The sequence below is a fragment of the Kogia breviceps genome, chromosome 13 (genome assembly GCF_026419965.1).
Source record: "Kogia breviceps isolate mKogBre1 chromosome 13, mKogBre1 haplotype 1, whole genome shotgun sequence".
Lineage (NCBI taxonomy): Eukaryota > Metazoa > Chordata > Mammalia > Artiodactyla > Physeteridae > Kogia > Kogia breviceps.
Window position 1 is genome coordinate 50,374,791 of NC_081322.1, and position 23,327 is coordinate 50,398,117.

The 23,327-nt window shown below is 38.1% G+C and overlaps 1 protein-coding gene across 10 annotated transcripts in view; it reads right to left on the minus strand.

Annotated features, from left to right (window-relative positions):
* The window catches only part of FAM184A (family with sequence similarity 184 member A), a 116,233-nt gene that overhangs the window by 39,351 nt on the left and 53,555 nt on the right, over nt 1-23,327 (minus strand). For all 10 annotated transcript variants that reach the window (XM_059083860.2, XM_067011721.1, XM_059083863.2 and 7 more), the window contains exons 2-9: nt 21,832-22,686; nt 20,977-21,112; nt 19,355-19,536; nt 14,967-15,164; nt 11,948-12,070; nt 3,587-3,748; nt 1,268-1,389; nt 431-581 (exon numbers count right to left, since the gene is read on the minus strand). In XM_059083860.2, coding sequence (XP_058939843.1) covers nt 431-581; nt 1,268-1,389; nt 3,587-3,748; nt 11,948-12,070; nt 14,967-15,164; nt 19,355-19,536; nt 20,977-21,112; nt 21,832-22,686 — 1,929 coding nt within the window. The remainder of the gene's footprint in view (nt 1-430; nt 582-1,267; nt 1,390-3,586; nt 3,749-11,947; nt 12,071-14,966; nt 15,165-19,354; nt 19,537-20,976; nt 21,113-21,831; nt 22,687-23,327) is intronic.

A 23,327-nucleotide genomic window follows, 5' to 3' on the forward strand; every position in this document is an offset into this window, starting at 1 on the left:
TAAGAGGCAACTTCCTGTTGGTGAGAAAGTAAATTACTCACTTCTGGTAAGTGGTTTTAGGAAATCAGAATAACATCTAATAAATTTTACCTTCCACTGCCCAAATGGTATCTAATGGCTTGGAAAAAGATGTTATACTTTCAAAAAATAAGTTTTCCATTTAAAATCTTTAATGCATTCATTTCAAATATTAAACCACAAAACTGTAAGTGCTTCTCAGTATTTAGGACTGCAGATGTAACATAATTATTTAGTACACGGTTTCATAAGTTTAAGATTATGTCTCCTTGATTTTATACATTTAAAAAATGTTAAGTTTGCCCTATGAAAAATGACAAAATACAATGAATTAACATACAATGTTTTATATTTCTGTAGCTAGAGAATGTCAAGGAAAATGAACCTCCATAATCTACAGACTATTAATTACCTGGTTTAAGAGATCTTCTACTTTTTTCTGCCATGAATCCCTGGCTGCATTTTTCTCTCGCTCTTTTAACTGCAAAAGTTGAGACATTGCTGACTTTTTATCCTCTTCATGTTGAAGCCTTAACTCTTCGCGAAGCTTAGAACACTCTTGTCTAAAATAGAACAAATGCACTTAATCTGTGAAGAGAATTACTCCTCTCAATAACTGCAGTATAGTTGCTTGCAGATTTTCTAAGCATTTAATTAATCCTCTTCAAAAGCCAACTCAGAATAAGAGGTGATTATTTCATAGTTAAGGACCATAAAGTAAATTGGTAACTTATCCAAGATCATTGATTTATCAAATTATCAACAGCAGAATAGGTACTAGAGCAATAAGTCCTCTGACTTCAGGTGAGTACTCTCCCTATGTTCTAGTCCAGGAAATGAAATAAAAAGTAATCTATATTTAAGCAGAAAAAGAGAATTCCAATTTCTCTGCAATTAATCATGGGAAAAATTCATTAAAAATGCTGCTGCTGGGGCTTCACTGGTGGCACAGTGGTTGAGAGTCCGCCTGCCAATGCAGGGGACGCAGGTTCGTGCCCCGGTCCGGGAAGATCCCACATGCCGCGGAGCGGCTGGGCCCGTGAGCCATGGCCGCTGGGCCTGCGCGTCTGGAGCCTGTGCTCCGCAACGGGAGAGGCCACAACAGTGAGAGGCCCGCGTACCACCAAAAAAAAAAAAAAAAAATGCTGCTACTACAGCTTCAACAATGAGACAATATAAGCCATATGACAGAAAACCATTTTCTGCACGTCTGTATAGATAAGATTACATTACTGAGTAAAGAATGTACCTAAGGTTTTCAGTCCATTTTATCTCTAAGTCATGGGCCATTTTGTCCACTCTCAGTTTCTCCTCTTCTTTCATGGCAGCAAGTGTTTCTTCATGCTGTTGCCTTTCTTGTTCTAGCTCACTCTGAAGAATAAAAACTTTTCAATGAAGACTAGTCTTCAAAAGCAAAGTCACTGTTGCTTATTTCAAATAACAGAGTGCTTGCATTATAACTTTTAAATTCTACAGCACAATAACTGATAGTGCTATCTATGACAATTACTTGAAATTTTCTGACAATAAAAGCATGGTACCCATTTAATATTTTAAATGTCCTTGTGCAAACTCTATTTTATTAAGGCTTATAAGTTTGCAGATTATTTTAATAGTTTAAAGTCAGCATTAAATGAATAATCTTAACTAAATTTTCCATATCATAGGTATCTAAGAATTCAATTATCTTCACCTGTACACACATTACGTAGGCAGATACGCTGTTAAAATTCATTCCCATTCATATCACAAGTATGCTATCTACAGAGCTTAAGCATTATCGTTGTATCTCACTGACATGATTAAAATAATCATGAGAAATTTAGGCTTCTATTTTCATCCTGTAACTTCAAAACAGTGGTCCATGGGCTTAGTGGTATTATGATATATATGAAATCTCTGTAGAGTAGCATAAATCAAGTGGTTTTCTGGAGCTTGGGGCTGTGTATGACCTGTTTGGACAACACTGGCAACCATTGATCCCTGCCAGCAGTGTAGCTGCTCTTAGGGTACAATGGAAAAGGAAGAGATGATGGTTCATCCTTCTGTTAACACAATGCCCCTTTCTGGATCACCCACTTGCTAGTAGCACATTGCGGCATTGTTGAGGGGCATATCCAGATTGATGGGAAAGTAGCAAGTCAGTGCTAAAACTGTTGACCTGGCTAGTAAGCAGGAAGTATTGAAACCTGAATTCAGCCATCCTAGCCAACTGTCATTTTCACTAAGTACTCTGCCTCTAAGAATTATTTTTTTCCACCAAAGACAGTGTTGAATGGAGTAGAATTTCTCAAAGAGTTTTCTTTTACTGAATGCAAAGCACTTTATTAGACATTATTGGGGTGGGAAAAGAAGTAAACACTTGCTCTTGAGAAGCTTACTCAAAGTTATGGTAAAGTGTGATGCAGCACCTATGTTTTCTCAATTAAATTTGTCCAGCAGAACAGAAGATGAACAGTTGATAAGGTTTTGCTTAAGTTTTTTATTATATTCTACTATTTGATAGAAGAACAATGTAAATATGAGCAAGGAACTTAAAGAAATGAAACTGAATCCAATTCTAAGCTAAAAAAAATAAAATTTGAAGGCCACATTTACTGAGTGCTTACTATCTTGCTAAGCACTGTCCTGTAATGGTTTACCTCAGTCAATTATGACAATAGCAGTGTGACATGCATTATTATCCCCTCCTCTCCTGCATTGTGTGGATGAGGAAATTAAGATTGAGAAAAAGCAACTTGCCCAAAGTTACACACTAAGACAGATCCAGAATTCACACCCAATCAATCTGACTTCAGAGCCCACACCTTAAACCATCTCTCTGAAAGAAAAAATAATAAATCTCTAGCTACTGTCCCCTAGTTGTATGGTTCATTTCTCTACCTTCTAATGCAGTCTAAATATTTGCTCTGCCTCATGACCCTGAAGGGGAAAGACAAATCTTTTCCAAACTCTGTAGGTCACAGAGAATCACTTAGTTGCTATACATGAGAGTTCAACTCTTACCAGTAAAAGAACTGTGCATACTAACTGTCAACAGATTGAATTGTGTTTCCAAAAAGATATGTAGAAGTCCTAACACCCCATTTCCTCAGAACGTGATGCTATTTGGAAACAGGGTCAATGAAGATGTAATTAGGTAAGATGGGGCCACGCTGAAATACGGTAAGCCCGTAATCCAGTATGACTTGTGTTCTTACAAGAAGATGTTGAGGACACAGGAAAAATGCCATGCAAAGACAGAGAAAAGATTGAAGTTGTGCTGCCACAAGCCAAGGAATGCCTGGGGCTACCAGGAGCTGGAAAAGGAAAGGAAGGATCCTCCCTTAGAGGCTTAAAAGGGAGAATGGCCCTGATAACACCTTGGTTTTGAACTTTCAATCTTCAGAACTGTAAGAGAATAAATTTCTGTTGTTTGAAGCCACCTTGTTTGTAGTACTTTGTTATGGCAGTCCTAGGAAACTAATAATAATTATGTATAAATGTGATGTTTGTAATAAACTTTAAGCAAAGTAAATTATATTTTTACCTTGCTGATATTTAGATTATAACAGGATAATGACATTACCTCAGCATTTAATAGAGCATCCTTGGTCTCCTTCAGCCTGCCTTTAGTCAAGTCCAGCTCATTTTGAAGTCTTTCCTGGGAGTCCTGAAGACTAGCAATAAGTCCTTCTGCAGAGCCAAGACCTTGTTCACTTTTGCTTACCATTTCTTGGAGGTGGCCAATCTGCAAGTAAATACAGTACATTTAATACACCTCAGCGTAATCGACTAGCAAACAGTCACGTTTGTTTTCTTAAAGTCTTTTCTTTAGATGTAATTTTACTGATGGAACTTTCTTGATGAGTTTGGAAGAAGCACTCAACCATGATAGTCTTCATCTGTTGTTTTTTGAAAAGACCTCCATATTTATGATTTCCCTTTGTCATGGCAACCATGTAAATACATGGATACCTCAAGCTCCTGTGAATTCCTGGTTCTATCATATAATCAAATACCTATAAAAAAGAACTGAAGATAAAGATCATACCCAAGATTGAGAAAGAGGGATCTTTTAGATAAAAATATTTTAAAAACTGCTCTTTAAAATTGAATCACTGATATTTCATTTGAGCCCTGTTCTCCATCTATTTATAAAAGTGATAGATTTAGGTCAATATTGATGAGCTGGTAAATGTAGCTTGAATTAGGATATGTTGTGATCTCTATGTTTCCATAAAAAATGTGTGTCTTGAAATTGTTAAGAGTTGAATTTACACACTCTTGAAATTAGGAGCTAATAGACAATGTGTTGATTAAGCAGACTTCAAGTAATGAGAACTATTATAAAATCAGTAAATGAAATACTTTAAATTATCTAGGAAAATATTACAAAGTAAAAATCTTGGTTTTATAAAATAGCCAAGCTTATCAAAACTCTACAGAAATAACTGGTAATTAAAAAATAATACCTGAATATTTCTCACTGTAAATACAGACATCACAATGAAAACTGAAAATCCTTCTTTAATCCCCTCTCTGACCCGAAATCCCCTGCTCCCAACTTCCTGTCTCCTTTCCATGCAGATATATGCACATGCTAAACAATTCCAGTGATGGTAGCATCTTATCTTATTAGTATCTTTAAAGGGATGCCAATCTCATAAAATGAGCTGGGAGCTTCCATTTTTTTCTGGGCTCTGAAATATTTTCATAGCTAAGATTTACTTGTTTTTTGAAAATTTAGTATAATTCATCCATTAAAATCCTCTGGGTCTAGTGCCTCTCTAGATACATGTTGGACTATTTAGTTTCTTTCATGGCTATAATTGGTTTGGCCAGATTGTTCAACTACTTTGAGTCATTTTAGAAATTTAAATTCTCATACGAAGACATCAGTTTTCCTTAAATTTGAAAATTAACTAGCATATTTGTAAATAATATTCATTTACAATGCTGTAAAGTTTTCTCTGTCACTATTTATGTCACATTTCCCTAGTTTACATAGATTACTTGTATCTTCTCTACTTTTTGTGTTGATCTGGCTTTCAGAATGTGTTCTGCATCAGTGAATGAATGAATGGAAGAAAAGTGACTGTTAACAGAGTTAAAGAGTACTGAATTTAGGAGAAAATCTAGTTTCAAGTTCTGGGTCTGCCAGTTTAAAATAGCAGTAAAAGTACCTACCTCACAGAGTTACTATGATAATTAAATTCAAGGATATATGGAAAAAGGTTCTTTAACTAGAAAGCAACATACAAATATTAGGTACCAATCAATACTCATACAATTTGCCAATCACCTATTCCACCCCTCCCAGTTTCTCCTCTCTCATAATTTTGCTTATGGTTTGTTTTGATATCTGTACAAATACTGTGTTTTTAATTCATGACACTGCCATCATATTTCAAAAAGCCTTCTTTGTCCTTGTATTTTTGTCACTTGAGTTTCGTATTTTATTTATATTTATATTCATGATTTAATATTACATTTCAATGCTTAGCCCACCTGGAACTTTTTTGGTACAAGGTTGAGGAAAGAATCTAACTTCATTTTCCTCTTTTCTTCCATTTACATACAGCCTTAAAAAAGCATTGTCATCCACTATGATTCAGATTAAACCTATTAACTCTGGCCTCTATCCTACTATTCTACTGACATTACAGGTAAGTCCTCAGAGAACTCTTGATTGCATAACATTTTCAGGCCTCATAGTCTGATCCTAATCACTGTGTGACACTGACACTTCCACCCTCTTGCAAGTATCTGCTTTCATGCTTTTCTGATATCCATTAATACTTGTTCTCATGCTTTTGATTTCTCCTTTTCAATTGCTTTTCCTGGCTCTGTTAATTCAATATTGGTGCACTTCTTGTTACCAGCAATCTTCTCATTAGCTACCCTTGGGTAAGCTCTTCTACTTAAATGGCTTCCAGAACTGCCTGATCTTTAGCTCCAAGCCTGCACACTCTACTCACAATCACCGCAAAATCAGCATAGCCAAACAACTCGATGTCTTGCCATCCAATATATTTTTCCTCTACAGGAAGTACAGATTCCTACCTTCCAATAGTGGCATTATTACCTGTCCAAATACCTAAGCTAGATACCCAAGTCACTTTCTACCACTCATCATATCAAGCCCTATACATTTTATTTAAATTTTTTTTATTTTTGTATTTTATTGACATATAGTTGATTTCCAATATTATATTAGTTTCAGGTACACAGCATAGTGATTCAGTATTTTATAGATCGTACTCCATTTTAAAGTTATTACAAAATAATGGCTATATTTCTCCATGCTGTACAATATATCCTTGTAGCTTATTTTATACATAGTAGAGTATACCTCTTAATCCCATACCCCATCTAACCCCCCCCACCCCGTCCCTACTGGTAACCACTAGTTTGTTCTCTATATCTGTGAGTCTGTTTCTATTTTCTTATATACATTTGTTTGTTTTCCTTTTTTAGATTTCACATATAAGCATTAACATAAAGAGTATTTGTCTTTCTCTATCTGACTTACTTCACTAAGCACAATACTCTCTGTGTCCATCCCTTGTTGAAAATGGCAAATTTTCATTCTTTTTTATGGCTGAGTAATATTCCATTATATACATATTGGGTTGGCCAAAAAGTGCCTTCAGCTTTTAAGTAAAAATAAGACGCATTTTTCATTTTCACCAAGAACTTTATTGAACAATGTATTCACCCTTTTGTTCCACTACATTCTGCCATTTTTCAGGCAACTTCATAATTCCATCCTCCCGAACCTTTTCATCTTTTTGAGCAAAGAACTGTTCCAGGTGCTTTTTACAGTCTTCCAAGGAACTGAAATTTTTTCCATTAAGAGAATTTTGTAAAGACTGAAATGAATGGAAATCCAAAGGTATGTCTGGTGAATACAGCGGATGAATCAGAACTTCCCAGCCAAGCTGTAACAGTTTTTGCCTGGTCATCAAACAAACACATGGTCTTGTGTTACCCTGATGGAAGATTATGTGTTTTCTGTTGACTAACTCTGGATGCTTTTCGTGGAGTGCTGCATTCAGTTGGTCTAATTGGGAGTATTTGTTGGAATTAATCGTTTGGTTTTTCGGACGAAGCTCATTATATAGGACTCCCTTCCAATCCCATCATATACACAACATCACCTTCTCTGGATGAAGACCGGCCTTTGGCGTGGTTGGTGGTGGTTCATTTCGCTTGCCTCATGATCTCTTCCGTTCCACATTACAGTACAGTATCCACTTTTCATCGCCTGTCACAATTTGTTTTAGAAACGGAACATTTTCATTACGTTTAACTAGAGAATAGCATGCGGAAATATGGTCAAGAAGGTTTTTTTTTGGCTTCACTTATGTGGAACCCAAACGTCAAAGTAATGAACATAAACAACCTGGTGCAAATGATTTTCAACGCTTGATTTGGATATTTTGAGTATGTGGGCTATCTCCCACGTGGTATAACGTTGATTGTTCTCAGTTAATGTTTCAATTTGATCGCTATCAACTTCAACTGGTCTACCCAACCGTGGAGCATCATCCAGCAAGAAATCTCCAGCACGAAACTTTGCAAACCACTTTTGACATGTTCGATCAGTCACAGCACCTTCTCCATACACTGTACAAATCTTTTTTCTTTTTTTGGCTACACTGGGTCTTCATTGCTGCGTGCAGGCTTTCTCTAGTTGCAGTGAGTGGGGGCTTACTCTTCATTGTGGTGCACAAGCTTCTCATTGCGGTGTCTTCTCTTGTTGTGAAGCATGGGCTCTAGGCACACAGGCTTCAGTAGTTGTGGCTCACGGGCTCTAGAGCGCAGGGTTAGTAGTTGTGCTGCACAGGCTTAGTTGCTCCATGGCATGTGGGATCTTCCTGCACCAGGGATTGAACCCGCCTTGTCCCCTGCATTGGCAGGCAGATTCTTAACCACTGCACCACCAGGGAAGTCCCACAAATCTTAATTTGTGTTTTGGTTGCGTTTTTACCTTTCTTGAAATAATAAAGCATAATACGCTGAAAATGTTGTTTTTTCTTCCATCTTCAATATTAATATGGCTATACAAAAATAAGCTAATTTTGGTAAGTCTTTTTTTAAATGCACGTTGATATGACAGCTGTCACATACAATCGAACAAAATTGTTTCAGATGAAGTTAAAGACAACTTAAGGGCTACTAGAGCCATCTTGTGGAAAAAACCGAATGAACCTTTTGGCCAATCCAATATATACCACATCTTCTTTATCCATTCATCTGTTGATGGGCACGTAGGTTGCTTCCATATCTTGGCTATTGTAAATAATGCTGCTATGAACAGAGGGGTGCATGTATCTTTTTGAATTAATGTTTTTGTTCTCTTTGGATATTTACCCAGGAGTAGAATTGCTGAATCATGGTAGTTCTATTTTTAGTCTTTTGATGAACCTCCATACTGTTTTCCATATTGGCTGCACCAATTTACATACCCACCAACAGTGTAGGAGGGTTCCCTTTTCTCCACATCCCTTTTCTCCACATTTGTTATTTGTAGACTTTTTGATAGTAGCCATTCTGACAGGTAAGAGGTGATATGGCATTGTTGTTTTTGATTTGCATTGTCTAATAATTAGTGATGTGGCACATCTTTTCATGTGCCTGTTAGACATTTTTCTAAAGTAGACATATGGATGACGACTTAGGTCTTCTGCTCATTTTTTGATTGGGTTGTTTATTTTTCAATATTGAGTTGTATAAGCTGATTATATATTTTGGATATTAACCCTTTATTGGTCATATCTTTTGCAAACATTTTCTCTCACTCAGTAGGTTGTCTTTTCTTTTGTCGATGGTTTCCTTTGCTGTGCAAAAGCTTTTATATTTAATTAGGTCCCATTTGTTTATTTTTGATTTTATTTCTTTTACCTTAGGAAACAGATCCAAAAAATATTACTACAATTGATGTCAAATATTTACTGATCTCCTACCATGTGTCAGGTAGCATAACAACTGTGATAGAACATCTTATAATAAACAAATCCAAATGCTTTTCATTTTAACAAAATATTGAAACATATATATATCCACTTAAAAAGCTTATTTCCAGAAGAAAATCTACAACTTAAATGTTATAAGAACAATTTAAAAGACCATAATGGTCAGAATTATTGATGATTCAGCTTACTATTTTGTCTTCAAAGGTGATCCCAAAATAACATTTCATAGGATAACAGGGTTATCCTCCACCTGAGATTTTAAACTCACTAGCTTCCCTTAATATACTATTATGATTCTGGCATTCATGAATTTATCATCTAGATCCACAGTTGAACTAGCCTTACATTTTGAGGCTATTTCACTTGGAAGAGTATCAAGATCTACCAACTTATGAAGACAGTACATTCCTTAATTTTTTCTAAAACAATCACTTTCAGTTTTTATGAACTACCCCCCTAATTCTTTCCTCCTGTCTTTCCACAGATGTATCTATTTTCCATCCAATAAATGTAAGTGGAATAAAATCTTTATTTAAAAGGCAAAACTCCTGACTAGGTATTTTTTTAAATGCAGCTATATGGGGGCTTCCCTGGTGGCGCAGTGGTTGGGGGTCCGCCTGCCGATGCAGGGGACACAGGTTCGTGCCCCAGTCTGGGAGGATCCCACGTGCCACGGAGCGGCTGGGCCCGTGAGCCACGGCCACTGGGCCTGCACATCCAGAGCCTGTGCTCTGCAAAAGGGAGAGGCCACAACAGTGAGAGGCCCATGTACCACACACACACAAAAAAAATGCAGCTATATGTGTTGGGCAAGAAGCACACGTAAACATAGGATGCAGAAAAACAGAGAGTCAGTGGATGAAAAAAGATATACCAGACAGCTTATACAATATCAAATAACACAGACTAAGCCAAAAAGTATGATTTGTTAAGTAGCTAAAACAATTTTATATTTGTATGCATATAATAAAGCCTCTAAATATACAAAGCAAAAATTGATAGAATGTAAGAAGAAATAAGCAAATACACCATCATAGTATCAGTGTTTAGAAACTGACAGATCAAGAAGATAAAAATTGAAAAGAATACAGAATATTTGAAGAAAGTAGCTTAAAATCTTGATTTAATGAACCAGAATACAGACTACATTGCATTAAATGAGTGGATGCACTCAGAACATTAAACTTCTTTTATGTGTGAGGTCACAATGCTAGGCCTTAACAAGTTTCAAAAATTGTTTTCATATGAACCACAATGCAATTAAGGTTACAAAAGCATTTCAATCTCACACAGCTTTTCCACAGAACAGAAAAGGATATAAGTCCTACTTCATTTTATGCAGCTAGATATAACCTTGATTCCAAAACCAGAAAAGGATGGGGTATAAAGAAGGAAAAGTATGAAGCCATCTTATTTAAGCCTAGGCTTAAAAATCCTAAAATGAATATTATAAAACAATCTAGTATTATATAAAAAAGATATATATAATCTGTCATGACTAACTAGTACTTATTCTAGAACTCCAAGGTTGATTTAAAATTATAAAATTGATTAATGTAAGGTACCACATTAACAAGTTAAAAATGAGTATGTTCCCAATAGATGCAGAAAAATCAACATCAATTTGTAATTTTTTTTTGAATTAGGAAACTAGAATTACAAGAGAATTTTCTAAACCTGATAAAGAGCATACAAAATAAAGGTTCAGAGAAGCATCATAATTAACTGTGAAATGTTGACATCCTTCACTTTAAGAGCAAGAAACAAAACAAGAATGCTTACTGTCTCTGGAGATCCTAACCAGCAAAGTAGGACAAGAAAGAAAATGTCCCAGCATGAAGGGAAGACAGATACATACAGAGGGATGAGTCAGGCAGATTCTTGGGAGCCACTCTAAAGCAGCACCAAAATATTACCAAGGTGCTAAAACATAATTGAGAATGTATCTAGAAGCAAAATCAATTACATATTAATTAGAACTCTTCTCAGTGAGATTACAATATGTAGGTTGGAGGAATGCTGAAACCACTTGGAATTGAGAGTAGAACTCCAGGGCACGTGCATGAGAAACACAGATGGTCACTAAATCACCTTCTAATGACAGCAGGACACCATAACCACAAGGATCACAGACCGCGAGAGAGGTATGCAGTGGATGACTTGGTACCTTCTCTGGATAAATGTTTAAAGATAATTACAGAATACTGAGTGCAAATCATTAGCCTGCCCAGGGGCCCTCATGTGTTTTGGTGTGGTTTCTGTGAGCAGAAGCAGAGTAATGAGAAAGCAGGACTTAAAGACTATTGGGAAAGATGAGGCCAGTGAGGTAGGAACAGCTGACAAGATGAGACACATCAAGACAAGAACTTGTTTTATGAAGACCAGTCTACAAGCCCCATGAAGGATGAGCTGGAAAGGAAGGAAAAGAGGACAGTAGGGGGGGCTGTTCTAGGACGCAGATGAACCAGGACACAGGAGAGAAAGGGATGGAACAAGCAATATTATAGCTTTTCAACTGTCTTTACATTTCTTTTATTCACAACTTTTTGATTTATAACATTTTATTCTTAGTCTTTTCTTTTCCAAGCTAAACAATACTATTTTCATATAGAATTTAAAAATTATTTTAGATGTCACTATCTAAAGATCCAGGGTAGAGAATACGAAGTCAATGTTTTGCAAAAGGGTAGAAAAAACTCTTTTGTTTTCTTTCCTGTAACGGGATATTCTCCTTTGTTTTGCTTTTCCCCACAAAAGCATCTTGGTCCAATATTTTTTGTAGTAAATTTTTACCTGGTGAGATATAATCAATGTCACTATGAAAATTTCAGCATTAAAGAAAGTTTTTGATTATTTTTACTCCAGATATGTTACCTTCATTGAGGCTCATCTACTTATACAATGTTACCAAATAAGGTACTATCAATGAGATATAACATAGGTGATTGATTGGCCTAAAGAATTCTTGCCTCTTGATTGGCTGAATTCAGCTTGTCTTCCAGTTCTTCCTTCAGGTTTTCTAGCTCTTGTTGAAGCTGATTTTTATCATCTTCCAGGTTTAGCTTTTCCTTTTTATGTTGTGCCTCCAATTCCTTAGAAAAAGAAATTTTAAAAAATTAACAAAACTGAAAATATTGTATACTTCGAACACTCCAAGAAAAAGACTACTCTGTTTTATATTTTGATGCCTAGCTCTTTAAGTTAGTCTTATACTTAACTATTAATATCAGAGTTAACAGCGAATCTAATTAATCCTAGGGGCTTAGATTCTATCATTTTGAATCACTTATGATGCAGTGGTTAAGTCATTTTTTTAAATGGTAAGAATATCTGACTAGTCTAGATCAACCTGAAGTCAAAAAAAAGAAATGTGTGATATAAATGATAATTTGGTGAGATGAGAAAAAATTCTAACTATCGGGTTCATAATTCTTTTATATTTACATAAAAATACAAAATTTAGTAACACTTCTGGAACTCAGGGGTCTAGCACTGGAATGTAGTCAAGGATTAACAAGTAAGAAATTAAGGTATCTCAAGAGCAATACTACTAAAATTGATACTTACTGAAGAACACCTACTATTTGTCAGACATGCTACTTACTACTTGGGATACAAAGGCAATAAGACATGGCCCCTGCCCTTAATAGGCTCATTAAAGAATATGTGATTAAAATGAGATGTAATTGGGGAGTACTGGAGTTTATGAATAGGGAACTGATAAGTGCTGGCTTGGTGTGAAACTTCCACAGAGAAAGCAATTCCTAAGCATAGTTTGGGGTGTACCAGTAAGAAAAGGTGGTGAAGCAAGAGGGAGATATAACATTCTAAGCAGAAGAAAAAGCATGTGCAAAAACCATGGAGGTAGCAAAGAACAAGGTATGTTACAGGTGTTCAGTATTTCTACAGTGTAAGGTGAGAACAGTAATAAATAGGGTTGTATGTTGGGTGTCCCCAAGACAAACTCCAGGTTTGATGATTTGCTGGGATGTCTCACAGGACTCAGCATTTAGTTGTACTCACAGCTATTTGTATTACAGCAAAAGGATGCAAAGCACAATCAGCAAAGAGAAAAGGCACATGGGGCAAAGTCTGCAGCAAACCAGCCTCAAGCTTCTAAGAGTCCTCTCACACAGAACTCTCCTGCAAGTTGGGACAACACATGTGAAATGTCCACTAGGAAAGCTCATGAGGAACTAACACAACACTACAAAGTAACTACACTCCAATAAAAATTAAAAAAAAAAACTTTCATAGAATCAGATATTGGTAAATAACTAAATATGAGAAATATAACAAATACATTATTATAATTATTATTTTATAAATTTACCTTAACCCTAAATAATATCCTTATACTTAGGATGGATTTGTAAAATTGCCTCTGTGTCTATAAAAATGGTACAGAACTTTGTCAGTTCAGTCAAGGTGGTTAGGTATCTACTTTCATGATCATTAACTTCATTTCCCAAATAAACATACTCGGGGGGCGGGGGGGAAGAAAGCTCATGAGGGACTTAGTGCCAGGTTTCTTACTGGGGGCTGGCCAGTTTAGCATGTTCCAAAATTCGAGACTCCAGGAAGGAAAGTACATGTTCAGGATAAACCATATTGTTTGCATAAACAGTGAATGGTGGGAACCCTCCTGAAATTCGAGTTCTAGACACCAGCCAAGGGCCAACCTTGCACCATGTTTTCTAAGGATGGCAGTTTCAGGCCTGCTACGTTATCTCTTTTCTGCACGGATTCTCTGTATATTCACATCCTTTTTGGTAGCTAAGTAATAAGGAATGGTGAAGTCACCATTCCTTATCATATCATTAAGTTTCGTCTTTAGTTATATAAACATATAACAGTATGTTCAGATAGAAATATTCTAAACGGAAGTTTTATTTTGAATTTTTAATTAACTTAAGGTGTTATTTTTTCCAACTGGCTGTCAGAAAAGGAAGAAATATAGAGGCAGAAGATCTCAACTGACATGCTACCTCTTCTATTTACTAGGTTTGTGGCTCTGAGTAAATCATTTAGGTTTATTAAACCTATTTCACCACCCATAGAATAAAAATGTCATTAGTCTCCAAGACACAAATAATAAGGAATATATAAGAAAGCTTTCAGTAAACTGTAAAGTGCTATTATATAAACACATAACAACCATCATTAATACATGCCTACACAATGTGGTGGCTAAATGCCTTAGGGTTTGATACCTGAGACCTGAATTCAAGGTCTGACTGATTCTTACTAGTCGCATGTGCTTGAGCAAGTATTTAACCCCTCTGTGCCTCCACCTCCTCTTCAGTAAAATGGGTATAGCAATGAAACCAGAAGCAGAGTTATAAGGATTAAATGAAAAAATAAACGTAAAACATCATGGCAGTGTCTGGCACACACGGTAAGAAATACTAACACTTATTTATCACTATATGCTCAGACATGTCTGGGTTTTTAACATTTTGCCTCACTTAACGCTCACAGGGATATTACAAGATGGATCTTATCTTCGTCTGTCAAATGAGGAGCCTCAGGCCTAGCTTTTGGGACCCAAGAATAAGCAGCTAGTAAGCAAAGAGCTCAGTGTAAGGCCCCAATCTGTCAGATACCTTGCTTTTTCTACTATATAATTACTGTCTGTCATGTATTACTATTAGCGAGCTGATTACTTATTTGAGGGCAAAACCAAAACAAAACAGATCATTTTCCCAGGGAAGGAAACTGTCTACAGGACAATAAGTGCTTCAACTAGTGAGGCTTCCTGAGGAGGACACCAATGTTGCTGTCTCAAGATCAAGGGAGTGTTTCTATTACGGCTGAAAACCAAGTAGAAGTGCCTCATATCAATTTAATAAACTACATGCCCTATAAAAACTTTTATGTATGTTACTCTTTGAGCCGAGATTTACAGAGTGATTACAAGACAGCAGCTAGATCATTATAGAAGGCCCACCAATTTACAATGCAGTGCTAAGCTGAATTTTTACTCACCATTTGCAGTTTTTTCTTATCCCTAATCGCATTACTGTGGACAGCCTCAATTGCCATATGGTGCTTCCAAGCTAATTCTTCCAGAGTCTTAGAATGGGCCTCATTTAATTGGGCCACCTCTCCTTCCAGTCTATTTTGCAGGTTGTTTAGCTCCATCTCATAATATTCTTGCTGAGTTTTCTTTGCCTCATTTACTTTCTAAAATTGAACAAAAATAAAGATCAATAATTGGCATCTGCTTTTTTCTTCATCACTGCTCTTAGTATTTTGAATACTCAGTAAACAGATAAACTTGGATGAACTGAGCACTACAGGATTTAGATATGGTACATGAGAATACACCATTGGGTGTTCTCAGAAAATGACAGGGTGGCACAGGCAAAATGAGTAATTTTAAAACAAATGACAAAATACACTATTATTAGGTTAGAACCAAGTGCACTCGAGTCAGCACATCTGCAGGCTTAAGAGAAAAAGGCTTCCTGTATGTCAAAGTTGTACACAAAATGGCTTACCAATTTACCCACTCAAATGACACTATTCAATACAATTTTATTGCGTGCCAATTATATGCCTTTTAAGCATGAACAGTCTAATGATGAAAAAAGGTCAAAAGAGTGTGGCAATATAATTTTTTAAGTTCTATGAAAGGAGCATGCATCATATGTTGTGAGAGTATACAGGAAAGGAACCTAACCTGGATGGGGTGGGAAACAATGTGATGTGTGTGAGAGACAAAGAAAGAGAAAGAGAGAGAGAGAGAAAGACAGAGAGAGAGAAAGACAGAGAGAGAAAGACAGAGAGAGACTGATCGATCAGGGAAGGCTTTCCAGAAGAGAAAACATCTGAGCTGATGATGACACATTCTCTCATTTAACTCTCACAAGCCCATCAGGAAACAAGAGATGAGAAAATTTCAAACCTAGATCTGATGTCAAAAGCCTGCATTCATAACCATTTCCAGCATTTTGAAAGCTGAGAAGCAGTTTACCAGGCAGTGAAGTTAGGCAGATAGAAACCCATGCAGCTGAGCAGTGTGGCTAGAACATAGGATTCAAGGCTGGGAGTAGAGAGGGATGAGGCTCAGAAGCAGGCAGGGTCAAATGATGACCAGGGGTCTTTTATGCTAAGGCCTCCGGATTCTATTCTGCTGGGAATGAGAAATCACTGAAACTGACATTTAAACATTTTTTTAAAAAAAATTTTTCGTCACTTATTTTTAATGTTTGTTGTTTAAGCCACTCAGGCTGTGGCGTTTTGTTATTGCAGCCCCAGCAGACCAAGACAACTTGTCAAGGGGAGGAAGTAGAAAGGAAGACCTTTGGGAAGTCTCTGAATTTAGGGAACAGGAGGAGAAAGAGGAGCCAGTGAAGGAGACATGAGTCATTAGGGAAGGAGGAGAGCGTCACAGAGACAAAGGGTGGGCAGGGGGTGACCAAGAGGTGTGAGTGCTGCTGAGAAAATGGGTACAGTTTTTGGGTGTGCTGGTCGTGTTCCCACTGATGCCTTAGGACCCAGTACAACAGAGCAGGAGAGGGGAAGCCAGGCCGAAAGGAGGAAATGGAGGTACTGGATGAAGGCTACTCTTTGAAGAACTTACGTGGGGTTATGAAAGAGGAAGACGAGAAAGGAAAACTTCAAGAAAATGAGGTTGAAAGATGTTTTAAATCTCTTTAGGGGCTGGAGCAGATCCCTGCCTTGATGCTCTGTAAGACTCTCGGAAGACAGACACACCTCCTCCGGATCATTAATTCCTCCCGGATGGGCAGCGCGATCCTGCTGTCTGGCCTCTACAGCACCTGCCTGCCTGCCTCAGTCTGCAGGTCCCCAGAACTACCCAGGTGGAAATAAGAGGTCCTCACGTCATAGGAGGCAGCAAGCACACTGCAAGGTGGAGAACATGGGTTTTGGAGTCTCACAGACCTGGGTTCAAGTTCCAGCTCTGCCACTTATTAGCCATGTGACTGGGGGGTACCATGCGTGCACAACGTCTATAAGCCTCAGTTTCTACATCTGTGAAATGGGAACGATGAGGAAGACCCTATTTTCCAGGGTTGCTGAAGATGAGATAATGTGCCCCCAAATGTTTAGCAATATACCCAGCCTACTGTAAATATGTTATAGTCGTTAGCAATTATTTTACATAATAAAGAGATTATCATTATTCCCAAGGCCCAATGAGGGCAAAAAGCCCTAGGGAAGATCCTTGAATGTAAGGCACTGGACTTTCTTTCCTTTCAAAGCCAGAAGGTGTAGACAGAGGAAACAGAAACGCCCAGCTTCTTCTTTCTTGCCTGGGCCAGACTGGGTGTCAGCTCTTCCCTTCAAGCCTCCCCTACAGGGATGGGGGTACTGGGAGCTCGGGGCTCAGAGCAGTGTTCTAGAACTGGATCCCAATCCCTCTGCTAGCTCTCCCTGACTTGGGGCCACCAGAAACCAGAGCCCCTACTTGAACACAACATTTTTAAGGTTCTTTTACCACCATCACCCCCAGGTCTTTTTGTTTCACAGCTCAGACATGAAGTCCCCCTCATCATAGATCATAGCTTTTACCTATAAAACTGTACCAGTCAGGGCTCAACCAGAGAAGCAGGAAGGAGAAAGAAGGGGAGGGGTGCTGAGGAAGAGAGAGGCCATCAGGAAGGGTGCGCAGGAACTCTTGGGCATGGGCTAAAGCTGCTGTCCACAGGCAGAATGTCTTCAGTGACTGACATTTTTAAAAAAGACAATCATCTTGGCAGTAGGCTAGTGAGCTGACTGAAGGCAGGGAGGGTGCAGAGCTCATAGGACTTGGGAACCGATAAGGGGGTTAAGAAAACAGTAATCAAGAACGACTCCCAGGTTTCTGATTTACCGAACTAGACAGACTATGGTGCTACTGGTTGAAAAAAGGAGTAAAGGAAATATAGTATTTTGAGGGGAGAAAGTTCTAGGCAGGATGATTTGACACATCTGTGAGAAATAGATATCTAGTGGGAGTTAGATACACAGGACTCAAGTTCAGGGAAAAGATCTGGCCTAGACCAACGGCTTTGGGAGATATCACTGACCAAGTGACAGCTGATGTTACTGGAATGGATGAGCTTGTGGAATGAGATGAGAATGCAAGAGGAATATCAAAGGTAAGGACACAGAAAAGACTCTTGAAAAGACTGATATATGTATATGTATAACAGATTCACGGTGTTGTACACCTGAAAAACAGCACTGTAAATCAACTCTACCCCAATAAAAAATTTTAAACAAAAATTAAAAAAATTAAATAAAAATTTAATTTAAAAATAAAAAAATTAAATAAAAATTTTTTTTAAAAAGGTAAGGCCACAGAGAGAAGAGGGAAGCTCACAGACAAGATTGCAGGGCCTGAGAGACAGGAGGAAAGTGAGAGAACCGAAGAGAGATGCTATAACTCAGAGGAGTCAGTATCCCAGGAAGACAAGATCCCTGCCCCCCCTGCCCCAGTCCAGCAGCCAGGACGTCACTGGAGCCTGAGGCCAATGTTGAGCCTGTGGAGTGGTGGCAGGAGAAACCAGCCCACACGAGGTAAGGAGACAGCGGGAGGCGAACAAGGGCGAGGAGAACAGACACTTTTCAATACACTTGGCTGCTGAGAGAAGGAGGAGTGTCCCAAACCCTCACCTGGTATTGTAGATATATGAAAAACTGGAATAAATATTCAGCAATTACTCTACACATTATATGTCTTATTTATTTCATTTAGAAATTATGTTGGTATATGAATTTTCAAGGCTTGATTTTGGTCATCCTTTTCAGTTTAACAGACATTTCCTAGGTGTATACACATTAACACATTTCATCAGCAGAAAAATAAATATGATTAACCGTAATGTACATCCCACTGAAGTAAGAGTTCATTCAGCTTCTGGCTTGAAATAGGTTGAAATGTCCTAAGTTTTTACAGTATAAATTGTTATCAGCAATATTTTGAACATATACACAATATGGGATAGCCCAGCTTTATATCAATACCTTTTCTCCTCAAAATAAAGACAAAGGGCTTCCCTGGTGGCGCAGTGGTTGGGAGTCCGCCTGCCAATGCAGGGGACACGGGTTCGTGCCCCGGTCCGGGAGGATCCCACATGCCGCGGAGCGGCTGGGCCCGTGAGCCATGGCCGCTGGGCCTGTGCGTCCGGAGCCTGTGCTCCGCAACGGGAGAGGCCACTGCAGTGAGAGGCCCACGTACCGCAAAAAAAGAATAATAATAAAATAAAATAAAGTAAAAGAAAAACAAAAATTTCCTAGAGTTAAGACATAGACTGTTACTATGAAACAGAGGTTAACACTCCAAGTAAAATCTGAAAAAGAGGAAAACTGAACCTTTCTTTCTTTCCTTTCAGGGGGCGGGTGTGGAGCCCCTCATTCTTTACCTTCTCCAGTTCCAAAACCTGCTGCTTCTGCTCTTCATTCAGACTCTGGGTTTTGCTTTGCAAAAAAGCTCTTTCTTCTTCAAGCTGAGATAATCTCTCATTGGCCCTTGATTTTTCTGATTCTAGATCTTTAATTGTAACCTCCTGGGTCATTTGAGTTGCTTGAAGCATTCCAATATGACCTACCCCCCCAAAAGAAAGCCCCAATTTAAAATCTGTTACATTGTGGTATAAAACAGTTTAGAGTTAATGACACAATGTACTTAATATGGAAGTAAAATAAATGGTCTGCGTGTACAAATAGTTCTTTGGTTTCCTCACTGTATACAACAGAAATATTTACCACGGGAATACTTATTATCCAAGTAGAATTACTTAAATTAGAAAGCAGTCCATTTTCACATCACTGATGTTGCTCCCTGCACCTAGGACCATTCCAATCATTTCTGAAGATTTCAAGCTCTACAAGTTGAGGTAGAAACAACCCCTCAGGGTACATATAAAAGTCCTGAGAGTAAAACAAAGGAAGAGAAGATGCACTGAGTAGCACGATGGCACTACAATGAGTAATTTATTCTTTTCTAATCTCTTTTTTTTCAAATTCTAACATAAAGAGGACGAAATCTGTATGCAGCAAGGAAAGATGGCAGGCAGCTGTTTGGTTGAAACTAAATTTGTTGTAGACAACAGACCTGATAAAGAACTGAGGCAGAGCAAGAGACAGATAAGGACAGCAAGGCTATGAAAACCTAAAATGACAACAGCAAAAAGACAAAAGTGTGTGTGTGGGGGGACGGTATGAACAGAGACAGAGAGATGGAAAGTGAACCTGAGAAAATATGCTCAGAAGGCATATGCGTTAGGACAGCGGTTCTCAAAGCGCCCTGGACCAGCAGCGCCTGGGAGCACCGGTCACAAGTGAAGCTCGCCCCAGACCTACTGCGTCAGAAACTCTGGGGTTGAGGCCTAGCGTCCGTGGTTGCACGAGCTGTCCAGGTGATTTTCATACACATTAAAGTCGAAAAGCTTCTGCTTCAGGGGGAGGGTAATCTGGGATACACCAATGAGCCAGTCAATCAGATGACATCCTCAAAGAACTCATTCAAAGGCCTCCCCTGGCTTACCAAACACCCCAGCGAAATGTCACTTCAGATCGATACAGGTCACCCCACTCCTCTAGTGAGGGCTTCGAAATGAGCACGTCAGCCACGCCAGGACGGGCAACCCAGCTTTCGTGTGTAAAATGATCCTTATTAATAAGCCCAATGAAATGAGGCTGTTGTAATTTAAATATAGTTCCACTAATTTAAGTATTTTAAAATATTTATGTTTTAAAAGGACACGTTTTTAAAGGACAAAGCCTCTTAGCGTGTTTTTCTTTTAGTGACTGACTTATTGGTGCTAAAACCTATAATTCTTAATTTTTTTATAGAAATATATTCCTAAAAATAAGTTATCGTTTGCTCATCTTATGATGGATTAACAAGATAACAGAACCTTTTAACATGTTTAGAATCTAAATAATTTTAAAATATGAGAAGAAAAGGCTAATTCTGTCTCGAATTAACATTTAAGTGTTGGTTTTAGCTGAGGAATACACCAAGAACTGTGGTCAGACATACTAGCTTTGAGGACAAGATCTGAAGCTTGCTGCTGTAAACGTTCTCTGGCTGCTGCTAGCTCACTTTCCACTTCCTTGTGCCTGCTTAATAAGGCCATTTCTCCCTCCTTGGCATCATCAAGCTGTTTTTGAAGAACCTAAGAAAAATCAAATAGCCATTATTAATATGCAAGAATGATGCTAAGCTAAAAAATTCATTTAAACTACCAGCAGCAACTTTCTCTTATTCAAAAGTCTCACTTAACAATAACTAGTTTTGAATCTGTATCAGTGACACATAACTTGTTATCTTCATAAGTCATATGACCCAATCATGAAAGGCTATTCGACCCTTTCTAATATATTTAAGTGCTGCACAGATATTTAAAACACACCTATGACATTTTCTATGCCAAGAAACAAAGAGACTTGCCAGAGAGACCTTTGGGTTTTTTTTGTTTTTTAGACTTGTGCCATACCCCTATTTATAAAGCAATCTTAATTTTTTGTTCAGTGTCTGGACATCAACTGATGTGCAGACCCCATCATCAATGGAGGAAAAGGAAAAAAACATAATTAAAGACCAATATTTTAAACTTCCCAAATCACTGGGAAAATATTAACATGTTTTTAAAAAATCCTTTCATAAACAATCAATAAGGTTTAAGCTTATCTTTTGGGGCCTTTCATATCTGAAATTGTTGTAGGAAATAACAGCTACGGGGTAATAAAGATTACCTTTTCACGGATCTTCTCACAAAAGAAAAGTAGAAAAAAAGCAAAATGGAGAAAAGAAAGTTAAAGTGGTCTAATCGAAAAGAAAAAGAGAAAAGTGGAAAAAGAAATCCATGTGTTGAATGTAATATTCTTTACTCACCTTAACACTGTTCTCTGCTGTAACAAGTGCTATCTGAAGCTTCTGGCATTTGTCATGAAGACTTCCAGCTTCATCCTGTACCATCTGTAACTCTGTCTTTAATTTTCCTATGGTTTTTCGTAAAATTGCTTCTTGTCCCTGAAATTCTTTTCTAAGATCTGCTTCCTTTTCTTTGCTAGCCTGGAGGCTTTCTGCTGTAAAAAGCTGTGACCTTTTCAAAGTATCTAGCTCATGTTCATAAAAGGACTGAGCTTTACGCAACTTGCCTTCATAATCCTCAATTAGTTTTTTCCGCTCAAGCCTTAGCTCTTCCAGTGTCTTGTTTAAGGTCTCCACCTCCATTCTGTGCAGCTCCTCCGCTTTCTCCTGTCCTTTACTAACAGAGGCACTGTGATCCTGCTGTGACTTCAGCAGCTCTTGGATCTCCCGTCTGTGAGCAGTTCGCAAATCTTCCAATGCCAACCGTTTGTCTTTTTCAAACTGTACTTGGACTTGTCCAAAACTCCGTACTCTTTCCTCAAATTTCCTTCTAATCTCTTCGACCTCTCTAGACATGGTTACTATGCGTTGGACATGCTGGGCTTCTGCACAAAGTTGCATGTCCTCAACTCTGTGCTTATAAGCCTCAAATTCTGTCAAAGCCTGCTGCTTCATTTTTATGTGATCTTCTAATGATGCTTCTAAAACTTGAATCTTTCTCTTAAGGTCTAACTCCTCTGATACTCTGCTTTTATATTGCAATATTTTTTCTCTTGTTTCTGCCAGAATTTGTTGGATTTCTTCTTCATGAGCATCTTTGAGGGCTTGAATTGCAGATTCGTGCTCATCATTTTTAGTGTTCAAAGCATATATTACCTGCATGGTTTTAAAGAAAAAGGGAGAAGAATTCAGTAAACCATATTATTTTCTAATTGAAGTTAATTCTTTCATTTGGATTGACATTTTTTTCTATGCAGATAATACTGGCTACAGTAAATAAATACTAAAACTTCATGCATTGTTTCTGTACTCATAGATTTATTTAGCAAATTTACGTAGCCCAATCTTTTTTTTTCTTTGTGGTACGCGGGCCTCTCACTGTTGTGGCCTCTCCTGCTGCGGAGCACAGGCTCCGGACACGCAGGCCCAGCGGCCACAGCTCACGTGCCCAGCCGCTCTGCGGCATGCGGGATCCTCCCGGACCGGGGCACGAACGCATGTCCCCTGCATCAGCAGGCAGACTCTCAACCACTGTGCCACCAGGGAAGCCCTACATAGCCCAATCTTAAAATCTGTACTTGAAGACTTTTTGATTAGGATTTTGAAGCATTCAAAATTAAGAATGTTTTCCTAGAAATGAAACAGTGAGGAGGAAAGAAACAAAGGAGGCTACCTGGTCTATGAGAATGGAGTTTTCCTATGGCCCAGTCTAGCTTCCTGAGGACTGTGCTGGGACCAGGAGAAAAGCCTCATGGTAAGTCTCTGCCTGCACTGGAGGCCTAGAGATGAAGGAGGCT